At 46.0% G+C, this 11,334-nt stretch overlaps 1 protein-coding gene across 4 annotated transcripts; it reads left to right on the top strand.

The window, feature by feature from the left end:
- Nucleotides 1-2,357: 2,357 nt before the first annotated feature.
- On the top strand, nt 2,358-6,879 carry LOC101753854 (QWRF motif-containing protein 4). Of its 4 annotated transcripts, none has more exons than XM_012846641.3 (7): nt 2,358-2,511; nt 3,247-4,625; nt 4,855-4,974; nt 5,194-5,310; nt 5,417-5,506; nt 5,654-5,761; nt 6,313-6,879. In XM_012846641.3, exons 2-7 carry the CDS (start codon nt 3,381-3,383, stop codon nt 6,370-6,372), a joined length of 1,740 nt encoding a protein of 579 aa, XP_012702095.1. In that variant the 5' UTR covers nt 2,358-2,511; nt 3,247-3,380; the 3' UTR covers nt 6,373-6,879. The 4 variants fall into 4 exon arrangements, with proteins under 4 accessions (XP_012702095.1, XP_022683585.1, XP_022683584.1 ...); XM_022827850.1 differs by lacking the exon at nt 2,358-2,511 and adding an exon at nt 2,725-3,154 and having other exon boundaries at nt 6,296-6,879; XM_022827849.1 differs by lacking the exon at nt 2,358-2,511 and adding an exon at nt 2,727-3,154 and having other exon boundaries at nt 6,319-6,879.
- Nucleotides 6,880-11,334: the final 4,455 nt, after the last annotated feature.

Genomic DNA, 11,334 nt, shown 5'->3' with positions numbered 1-11,334 from the left:
TCTGAAAATGCATCATAAACACGTTTTTTTTTCATAAACCATGATTTACGACATTGGTGTGACGAACAGTTTGTCATTAATTAAGGATCATAAACTGCAATTAGTGGCATTGGCTCCTGTGTAACAAGCCACCACGTTCGCCGAAAGCCACGCTGCCGGAGCCTGCCACCAACTGCAGTAGCTTGGAGGAGAGAGAGAGAGAGGGAGGGGGAAAGAGAGAGGCAGCGTACCGTGGGGGTAGACGAAGCCCCCATCATCGCTGCTACATCCTGCACCCACACCCGTCGTCGTGGCCCGCATCCATGCCCATCATCGCAGCTCGGCGCCTGCATTCGTCATCATTGTTGCATCCCACATCTACGCCCACTGCCTCTGTCGCCGCCAACCGTGCCCACTGTCCCTGCTCGCTCCTTGTGTGCCGCCGCTGCCCCTCACCACTAGTGAGGGGCGAGCGGAGGGGGTAGAAAATGGAGCGGAGGGGGCGATAGAGAGGTGGGGAGGGAGATGCATGTGGAGGGGATTGGAAGTGGGGGGATAGGTGCGCATGAGGAAATAGAAGGGAGGAGGGGTAGACCAGTGGAGAGAAGGGGACAGATGTGGATAAAATATAGAAGGTCTACGGTTCATAGACGGGTTATACCACGAACCGACGCTAAAAACCGATTCGAATGTTCACTATGGGTTCGTGCATGGAACCAGCGGTGATGTACATTTTCATCACCAGTTTCAACCTCCACTACGCCTAGCTACTCACGAACCGATGGTGAAACATATCACCACTGGTTTGGGTTAAACCGCCAGTGATGACCCTTTCGTGATAAACCTTTCTATAGTAGTGACTAGCAACCATCATCATTGTAGCTAGCTCTATTGACACGCGTCCATATTGAAAAAGGATCACCTTGACCAACATAACAATCACCATGTGATGGGTTAAATTTTTTAATGTGCCACGGGAGAGCAAGAGAGGATGAACTATGTAAGCAATAGTGTACTGATGTTTGCTGCTGACCTTTGCCACCACTGGCGAGTAGGGCTAGGCTAACAGCCATAACTAGACTAATGAGAAAAAAAATACAACCAACTTGTCTTTCCCCCGACCCAAAACTCACCACTTCATCGTATTTGTTGCCTACGATTGGGTGACAGGGCGCTAGCATGAGACAGAGGGTGTCGATTTGATGGAACAGTGGTTGGATTTAGCAGCACAATGAACAATCTGGTGGAGCAACTTGAGGGCCGCAATACCAACCACAAGGTGGCAATTCCAAAATAACCACATTAAATAGTGAAGAAATCGATGTTTGGCATGCACGCCATAGCATATTGTATGTAAATCCGACGAGAGGGAACAACGTTCACAATCAAGAATGTGTCTTTAGTGACCACAACGTAGCCTCTTCAGAGCAGAAGCAAGAGAGAGAGGTGATGAGCACAAAGACTAAGGATATAGCTGGGTAGCCACAACAACGTACCTACTGACCCAATAGCAGAGTTTATAATGGGAAAAGGTGCAACAGCCATAAGACAAAATGGGATCATACACGTATTGGGCTGTAGCAACAGGTAATTGGAGAAAAAGGAAAGGAAATGAGATTTAGATATACTAACAACTAAAAAGGTCATACTCAAAATTAAATTCTAATTGTTACTCTTATAGTATACAGTGAACATTCTACTAAATATAACATAAGGATTTCTGTAATCATAGCAAACAAAAATGTATAAAAAATCTAAAAAAACTATATTCATGTGAAAAATGTATAAATCTTTATGTAGTTTCAGTAAATATCAAAAAATTTGTTTATATCTAAGATGTTGCCTTTTCTCTTTAATTCATGTTAAAAGGGTACGGCATAAAATATGATAATAAAAATAATATATTGGTCTGCTACGACGATATGACTAAATATAATTATTTATGTCTATTTATTTTAAAATAAAGTATCGAGATATTAGCATAAAACATGCTAGCTAGCGCGGATAGTTTCTCAAACTTTTAAGTTCCTGTTTTAAGTTCCCCCGATCCGGATTTTCAGATTTCTCAAGAGGTTCCCCTGCATGAACTCCTCCTGTAACCGTGACTCTGATGCTCCATCCGAAACCCATTTTCTCCCCTCATAAAAAGAAGAAAACGAGATTTTTTTGGGGACCAATTCAAGCTGCGCTGCTCTCTTTGGCCTGGCGTCCTCGTCGCGTTGTGCTGTAACCGAACCGTACGGCGGGCTTTTACGGTGAACCCTTTGCGCCCAAGTCAAGCGTCCCTTTCCGTGCGATCCGGCCTTGATTCGCTGTGCGTGCGCATTCAGATTGATGGAGCCGCTCGCTTTCGGATCCAAAAGCGCACGCACTCTGTCGCGGCGCGCGCGCCAGTCTCGGACGACTCCGGCCGGCGAGCTTCTTCTTCCTTTCTTGACGGCAGATTGCTCAACTCGAAGCCAATTTGGATGCGTCAGGCTGCATTCTGTCATTCCATGCTACTAGCTTATCGTCGGCTACCGCTACGTGCTGGTAACCCGCCATGTCTGCCTTCTGGTTTCTAATTCCTTATCGTTTTTAAATTCTTGGGGTTTGGAATTTTGTGTTTCTTGTCTACATCGAACCGAACATGGCCTCGCAGCTCCTAGACGATAAGAGTGCTAATGAACGATCGCTGTTGCCCCTGCTGCTTCCAGTTGTATTAAAAATCTCAAGCGGCTACAGAGATCCATCGCTCGATCATGTGTCACTGTCGGCCGCAAAGATTTTCCATGAAGAATTCCATGTAGCGTCGCAGCTGGCGAGTAGCAGCGAAACGTAGCGCTTGATTTGGATTTGGAGCTAGTTCTGTTACTGTGTTCACTGCGCCTGCGTCCACAGTCCACCATCTTGCCATGGGGCATGGGCCATGGCTCTGAGCCCCACGGCGTGATGGAGAGCTTTCTTCCCCCTAGGGGACCGTTCCCGACCTGTCCATGGCATGCATGACGGCAACGGCATCCCCGTGACGAGAGCGACTCGGCGCAGTAGCAACAAATCGGGGGAATTCCGCATGGCCGCGGCACTAGGCTGTCACCATCGGGCATTACCGGCTGGTGGTGAGCGTGCGCCGTCGTCGCTGTTCGCGTCCATGAACAGGGCCGGGGTTCCTGCCCCCTCGCGACGTGCCGACGTGGTGGGGACTTGGGTTTTGTTTCTATCTTGGCTAATCCGTGCTTCTATCTTGGCTGATTATCCCGGTGGTTGGATTGTGTCTTCTTGTTGTAGATCCGCGTGGTTTGGCCTCGCCGCCGGAGAGAGGCGTCACTGCTTCAGGCGTGGCGCGTAGCTGATGGGTCGATGAGAGCCACACTGATGCGGGTGGTGCCTCTCGCGGCGCGCGGCTATTCTTTTTCTTCTTCATGGAGGCCATCAAGGGTGAGCAGAGGAAGGCTACTGCGGCCGATGGCGCGCTGCGACGGCCGCTGGCGCCGTCCGAGAAGAACAATGCTGCTGCTCCGGCCGGTCGGAGAAGAGAGGTCCCGTCCAGGTTCAAGCCCGTCGCGCCACCGGCTGCTCCGGCGGCGAGGCGGTGCGCGTCCCCGAGCCCCGGCCGGGCGTCGGCAGTCGACGGCTCGGAGGTGACGTGCAACAGAGCGCGGTCGGCTGACAGGGCAAGGCCCGCCCCGTCTTCTCGGCTGAAGCCCTCCGCTCTTGCCGCGGCAAGGTCCACTTCGCCGGCCCGTGACGCGGCCGCCGAGGCACACGGCAGCGGCACTCCTCCCCGTGCAAGGAATGCAAAGGCCTCTGATGGCCTGTGGGCGTCTGCGCGGAGCTCGTCTCCCTCGGTCCGGCCAGAGCCCGTGGCGGCAGCAGCCCCTGCCAAGAAGATAGACAGGCGAGTCCATGGCTTACCTTCAGAGCTGACCAAATTGCGGTCAGGAGCCGCGGTTGAGAGGAAGAGGAGTCCTCTTAGAGGGAGGACCAACAACATCAGCGACCAATGTGATAATGCTCGGCCACTAGAGTCTCCCGCCAGCAGGGTCATTGAGCAAAATCGGTGGCCGGGGATGATGACTGGCCGGAGCTCTGCTGGTCTCACTTCGACAAGTGCTGCTCCTGCTGAAAAGGCTACCAGGTCGGTCTCTTCACGAGATGCTTCAGCAGGACGCTCTCCAAGGAGGACGCATCCATCTGAAGGAACGGGCAAGAGTCTGAAGCGGCCGTCAAACGAGGTGGCAAAGATCGTTCACCGGAGAAGAAAAGATAAGGCAGATTCTAGCAGTGACACCTCATCTCAGACGTCGGAAAGCTCCAAATCCAATTGTCGCCTGAGCAAGGCCGTTTCTTCACCTGTTCCGGTTCTGCACAGATCGTCGTCACCGAGACAGGGCTTGGCAGCTGCAGCATCTACTTCCAGGTCCTGCCAGAGCCCGTCGCGGATGAGGCCTTCAGCACCTTGCCAATCGAAATGTGCTCCTTCAGATGCTCAATCAGGCGTTGAACAGCCTGTGTTTAACTACATCGTTGATGCGCGGAAAGGGAAGAAGAATGCAGGCCAGATTGAGAATATCCATCAGCTACGTCTGCTGAATAATAGATACCTGCAGTGGCGCCTTGTGAATGCACATTCAGAAGACACACTATCCCAGAAAAATGGCGCTGAGGTAACACTAGCAATCTAGTATCCTTTGTTACTTATGTTCCTTTTCTAGTACCATTTTACCTAAGTTGAATTAGTTCATGTTATTGCATATACTTCAGATAATGGAGATAACATTATTCCTTTTTCTAGTACCATTTGTTGATGAACTTCACTAGGTACATTTTCTTGATATCTCTTTATTGAGCAACATTCAATTGACAAAAATACCTTTTCCCCTGTCATGTAAACAGAACATTCTTTATAGTGTTTGGAAGAGTATCTTGACATTGCGCGATGCTCTAACAAGAACAAGAATAAATGTGCAACACCGACAGCAGGAACTGAATCTGTACAGCATTCTAACAGAGCAGGTGCATATTAACATATCACTTGTTCTTATCTGTATCTCTACCAGTTTATCAATGTAGGATCATAAGAACTTTGAAAGATTTGGATATTATTGGAATATATTAGAAAAAAAGAGATAGACAAGGAATCCTTATCCCATCCTTGTTCTCTCTTGCTTTCCGAAACTGGGTAATGTGAAAAATCGAAAATTCAGTTTATTGACCACACTGTTTGCGGTTCAGATTGGTTACCTTGAGCAATGGCCGGTACTAGAAGAAGAGAGCACTGGTATCGTAGCTGAGGCGATCGAGGCTCTTCAAGCAAGCACGCTGTGCCTTCCAGTTACATCAGGAGCACAGGTGTGTGGTGAACAAAATAGCTGCTTGATTTCCTGTTACCTCATTTTGAACTTATGAAAAATCTGGTTTTTACTTGGATATGTTGACACTACTACTGCATGAACAGGCTGATGGAGTTGTAGTTAGGAATGCTATAAGCTCAGCTGTTGATGTTATGCAAGCTTTGAGTTCCTCGATTTTCTACTTGCAATCAAAGGTTAGATTTTAGTTTCCGATTCTTCCACATTATTTCCCTTTGATAATTTGGATCTTCAAAATAGTTATTAATTGCTTAGTAGTACATTGTTTGGTGGAAGATAGGACGTCCTTGCTTCTCTTATTGATGCTAGGACATGCTTGCCAGGTCGAAGATAGGACATCTTTGGTTTCTGAACTTTCGGTTACGGCAAGACAGGAAAAAGTTGCTCTTGATCAATGCAAAGAGCTCTTAGCTAAGGCAGCAAAACTGCAGGTACTTTCCAGACTACTGTCTGGTGTCTGGTCAAACGTTTTCCCAGTCCTAGTTGATTTACTATTCACATTTTATCCTATTTTCTTAGTTTTGTTAAGTTCTAATTCCCAGTTAAATCTCTAAATTTAAGAAACTTTGACACCAGATCCTAGTTGAACATTTAGTTTTCTGCTATAATCCATCCATTCCAGTTGGATAATATGCCAGAACCAGTCTTAGCATTACATGCCATGCAGAACTAGCATGGCATGCCATGTATTGGACAAGGTCTTGTGTAGTGTTTGCTGCAGGACTAGCATGGCATACCATGTTTGGAACTGTTTGCTCCTTGGGATGGGACCATGGAGCATGACAAATTCAGTAGGGAGATATGTCCAGAGTTCTGGACCATTTGCGGTTTGCCACTGCATAGCATAATTGGATCTGTTAACCTCCGGCGTGCACATCCAAATCCTGAATTTTGCATCTTGAGTGCACATCTTGCAACAGCAACAGAACTATGCCATATATATTGAACTCTATAGGTTATTACAGGGTTTACCTTTGGTCAGGTACAGGAGACCAGCCTTCGCACGCATCTGATGCAACTGAGGGAGGGATCTGCTGGATGATTAACTGCTAAGCTGAAGAGGTTAACCTTTGCTTTTGACAGTAACATTGGTCAACTCGAATGTACAAAATGAAGCAGAAATCTGTAGAGATGAAGTAACAGACGATGCATACTGCACACATACTACCATACACACATTCCATGACCTTGGAAGATCATGGCGCGACGCTCCGCAGTCTGCAGCTAACAACAACTCAAGGTGCTTACAGATTGTTTCTGGGGAAAGAAAAGGTGTTAATGGTTTTGTTTTTTTTTTTTCTGAATCAACATGTCAGGAGCTCTGTCTTTCGTTAATGGTTTTCGTCGTACAGTAATTCTTCTTCTTCTTCTTCTTTTTTACATTTGTTCTCCTCGTAGTTGAGGGTAGTTGTTTCTTCAGTGAGTAGTCCTATTCTTATTTCTTACCCACTTACCAGTGTACATTTTGACTTTTGAGAAGTGCAAAGAAAAGTACAAAAGGGTAACAAAATCAACTGCTGATGAAAATGAAATTCATCTTGTTCTTGCAGCGTTTTAAACGTATTGCTTTTCATCTCACTAAGACGAAATTAACCAATAAAAGTATTTCCAGTTCAGAGGAAGTAGTCCAGAGGACAAGCACACACAGGTTTGGCGCTTGCTCCTCTATGGAACACTGTGTTACCGAAACACGAAAATAGGGAGAAAAATGCAGCCTGGATGACTTGTGAAACTATCCTGTCATAGTGCATTGTCCCTCGAACATTAAAAAAGCAATCTTCTTCGAGAACCCGTCTTCACCGAGAGAAGACGCTAGACGCAGCGACTGCTGCCGGGGGAACCATTTCATCACCCGCGCCGGCTGGGAGCTGCTTGCTGGGCCATCAGTGCTGCCGGATTTCGAAGTGGGTGGGTTGGGGGTGATTTGTAAAATGTAGAAACACCGCATGTTTGTGGCCCAATGGACTAAATATATTTAGGCCGGCCTAGAGACGTCTGGGCCGACGGCCCAACAAGCTGACTATATATCCGGTGAGGAGTCGTCCATTCAAATATGGACCGAACGACGTAGGTGGGCGCTCAGCCCAGTCCGTCCGGCAGAGAGAGAGAGGTCGATCAAAAGCCACATCATTTGAGCTAGCCCACCAGGAAGGCGCCCAAGGGTATTCTTTCATTTAGTGACTAGAGTGTCCGTGGATTGCTACGGACTGTTAAAATCCACATGCACAGGGGAGAATGTATACGGTGGGGCAAATGGAGAAAAACATAATCATGGACAGACTTTGCAAGATTCATGTTACTTGTTTCTTTTTTTTTCTTGAGCAGAATGTTACTTTTTTTTGCGAAAGGGAAGATATATTAAACTTCAGCACAGTACATCCCCCTTTTACCAACAGGCCCTCAAATAAAAAGAAAATTACAAATAAGCCCCTAGAAAGCCTGTTCATCTTCTTCCACCTCTCCGATTCGGCCGGCTGTGCTCTAGAGGCCAAATCAGAGCCAGAACCTCCACTTCCTTCGCCAGTAGACTCCAGACGTTGGTTGAGCCGCATCACCCACCATCCCAGACCACCAGCCGAGATGGATTTGATTCGTTGAGCGAAAATCGACAGTCGCACCGTCGGAAGAAGAGGAGGAAGATCCTCCATCCGAATCCGCACCGACCAGCCAGAGGAAAAGCTGGCGCTGCCACCTTCAGCAAGAAGCGGTAGCCCAACAGAGAGTCCACTGCCGGCGACAAAGTCGCTGACCCAGAAAGAAAAGCTCCAGGGAAATTACTGTTGACGCTCGTTATTGACACATTTTTAGTGTCGTTTAAGTGGTGTTTTTTACATATTTTATATTAACCCGTCACTTGGCACATGAAATAACAACATTTTCGCATATGCATTATATCTTGGGGACATTATATTTTTGCAGAAAATTGGATCTAAAAGCATACTTTTGGATAAAATCTTGAACAAGCTTCAGAAAGACGAAAGCTAGCGGGCTCAGAAAGAGCCTAGGCCGATCGGCTTGGTGAAGCCCAAGCCGATCGGCCAGGGGTCTTCTAGCCCCATCCGACGCTCATTTTTGGCAAGCACTCCTCCAAGATTACTTAAGAGCTAAGATTGTGAAGATATGACAAGTATCACTTCAGGATCAAAGAGGAATCGAAGAAGATCAAGTGGAAATTTGGAAAGTTATCAAGGATCAATCTCATTCCGAAGCTATCAATGTGTCAGGCCCACATGCATAAAAAATAAGCTTCCAGAACATCAGAGGAGACTTGGCGATGAAGTTGGGCGCAAATGGATAAAAAGAAGGGCCACGTTGATCGGCCTGGACCCCTCCAGGCTGATCGACCTGAGGCTTTCCTTGCTCCCCTCGCCTTCCAATTTTTGCTACACGCTCTTCAGACTATAAATACTCCAAAAATTCACCAAGCCCTGAAATCAATCCACCAGAACTCGATGAAACCAAAGGCGTACACCAGAGGGAGCTGACGACCACTACGAGTCTTCGAAGTTGCCTAGGAGATGGATTAGGCTAGACCCTAGTCACCATGGTCGTCCTTGCGCAGCGAAACCATGGTGGAGTTTTGGAGCCGAGCCTTGTGATCACTAAGGCTTATGTACACACAATGGTGATATTAATCTAATCCTATGCTTACTTTGACCTACTATGATGCATACTTATTCTCAAATATTTAGCTAGCATATATTCTTAGTAGGAATAGATGTAATCGTTGTGATTAGTCTATGTCTTGCGGATACATCTTAGTAGTGTGTAGGAAGTCGGTGTGTTTACCTTCGTGTGGTGACAACATGTGGGGTAGGGAAAAGACCGAACAATTGCGTATTGTTGAGTAGAATCGATGGCGAGTATTGTGGGAGTCATTTGAGGTAAAGCTTTGAGAAACCGGAGGTGTTAACACGCACCTCGCAGTAGCGACCACAAGAAAGTTGTATGTGATGTCACGTCCTATCCTCCAAGTCATTCACCACTGCTGTCATTTTATTTGGACTTTTTCGAGTAGTTTATGATATTGCCATACACTTCATAAGGAAAGGTACTGCAGTTTATTTTATTTGCATTGATAGCTTGAGATCGGGACCTGCCAGAGATCAGTCTCACACGCAGTCGTTTCACCATGACGCATGAAAGATATGCTCACGAACTCAGCAAGATATTCACCATGCTGAGTTTTCGTGTAATCTGCTAAACTGCAGTAACTTAAATTTACATGCGAGGAATGAACGGTGAAAAAGTTGTACCACTGCACCATCTTAAATTTTTAAATTCCACGGATTGATAAACTTTCGATGGAATACTATAAGGGAAAAGCTACAATGATTCGTGCGCTTGCGGTTCACAAATTGGCGTGCTAACTGCCGTCAATAAGCACACAGATTCCTTCCCCAACGCAAGAAGAAAGAACATACCAATCCTCCTTCGATCTTTGCTGGAGATGCCGCTACCACCGCTGCCGCCGCTGGAGACACGAAGAGGAAAACCTAACCCTAACCGGCGATATAAAGCCACCGGCGGAACATACAAGCACTAAGGCCTAGGCCTACAGCTATACAGGTCCTCCCGTCGAGGTGCCGGGCTCCCCCTCATCTCCGTCGCTGATGAGGCCACAAGAGGAGAGGGGACCCGCGGATCGATGGAGGAAAAAGTCGATTCACCCTCTGAATCGCCTGGCTACACTGTATACACGGTAGCGTGGGGAAAGTAGAGGAGAAAATAGCGAGCAGAATGTTACTTACTCGTTTCATGGAGCGTACAAAGTCATTGGGCAATAGCATTTCAAACTTACCAACAAATTTTATAAAAAAAATAAAATTTGTAGGTGACCAATTCAATAGATAATAAAAATTGAACTTGATTTTGTTACTTATCTATACGTAACATCTCATATTCACTCCTGATTTATTTATTTCATGAAACATATAGAACATCTCATACTTCTATTGCATATGGAAAAAAGAGAACTTCATGGGGAGTCAATCATTGGGTTATAAAAGGGCTAAGTATTGCCATGGACCCTATACTCCAAGTGCTGCAGCGTAATACTCAACACCTTTTAGCCTTCCTATGTTCGGGATGTATTGTTTATCTCTCAGGTGTCATTTTTGCATACCGTGCCTTATTTTTTGCACATCTTGATTCAATTTGCTCATTCGTTAATCCTTGTCTTTGTTCTACTATGATGCTAGTATAATGCAATCTATCATGATCACAATTTTTTCTTATAGTGGTCAATGTGAATGGAGATATTTCAGTTTGTTCCTACAATTAATGAAATAGTTAAATGTTTAAAAAGAAAACCATCCACTATAACTGGAATATTTGGGATATGCGTGCAATCATCAGTCCTTTCTTGAGCATAGATCTCTTGAGATGGTAATGTCTGATCACCTACATTGTGTTGCATTTGTATGACATCTATCTATAATTCTATATTATCTATATTATACTATGAAGAATGAAAATAATTGAAAATCTTTCTTACCCAAATCGGCTCCACCTTACCCCCATACGCCGGACCCACATGTCAGGCGCGAGGGAGGTGGGAAAGGGTGCTGACCCAAAGAAATTGAATGTTAGAGAATGTTTCTACCAAAAACAGATTTCTTTTTCCACTGCCCGCAGCCTTACCCACCTATCCCATGCCAAACCCTGCCACCCCTTCATCTTCCTCGATTCGCCTATCATTTCCCTCCTTGCTTAGAAGATGTTGATTGCAATGTTTTAAAATGTTGAATTTGGATCTCTAATTTAGGTCTAATGGGCTTTAAAGTTGTACTCCCTCCGTTTTGGCTTTTCTAGGTACGTAGCTTTTACTATGTATCTAGTATACACTATATCTAGATACGTTATGTATCTAGAAAAATCAAAACGAATAGTAATTTAGGACGGAAGAAGTACCTCTAATTTAGGTTCCACAAGTTAAGCCCTCTCCCTCGCCCGTCTACTAATACGCCGCAGTTCCACACACCACGAGAGCACAAGGCACTCG

Source organism: Setaria italica, chromosome VI, assembly GCF_000263155.2.
Source record: "Setaria italica strain Yugu1 chromosome VI, Setaria_italica_v2.0, whole genome shotgun sequence".
NCBI lineage: Eukaryota > Viridiplantae > Streptophyta > Magnoliopsida > Poales > Poaceae > Setaria > Setaria italica.
The sequence above is the reverse complement of the archived record's forward strand: the minus strand, read 5'-3'. Positions and strand labels throughout refer to the sequence as shown.

Coding starts and splice junctions, on each gene's coding strand:
- LOC101753854 (XM_012846641.3), top strand. CDS start 3,381: ATGGAGGCCATCAAGGGTGAGCAGAGGAAGGCTACTGCGGCCGATGGC. Junction 4,975..5,193: donor ACAGCATTCTAACAGAGCAG/GTGCATATTAAC, acceptor TTTGCGGTTCAG/ATTGGTTACCTTGAGCAATG. Junction 5,762..6,312: donor CTAAGGCAGCAAAACTGCAG/GTACTTTCCAGA, acceptor ACCTTTGGTCAG/GTACAGGAGACCAGCCTTCG.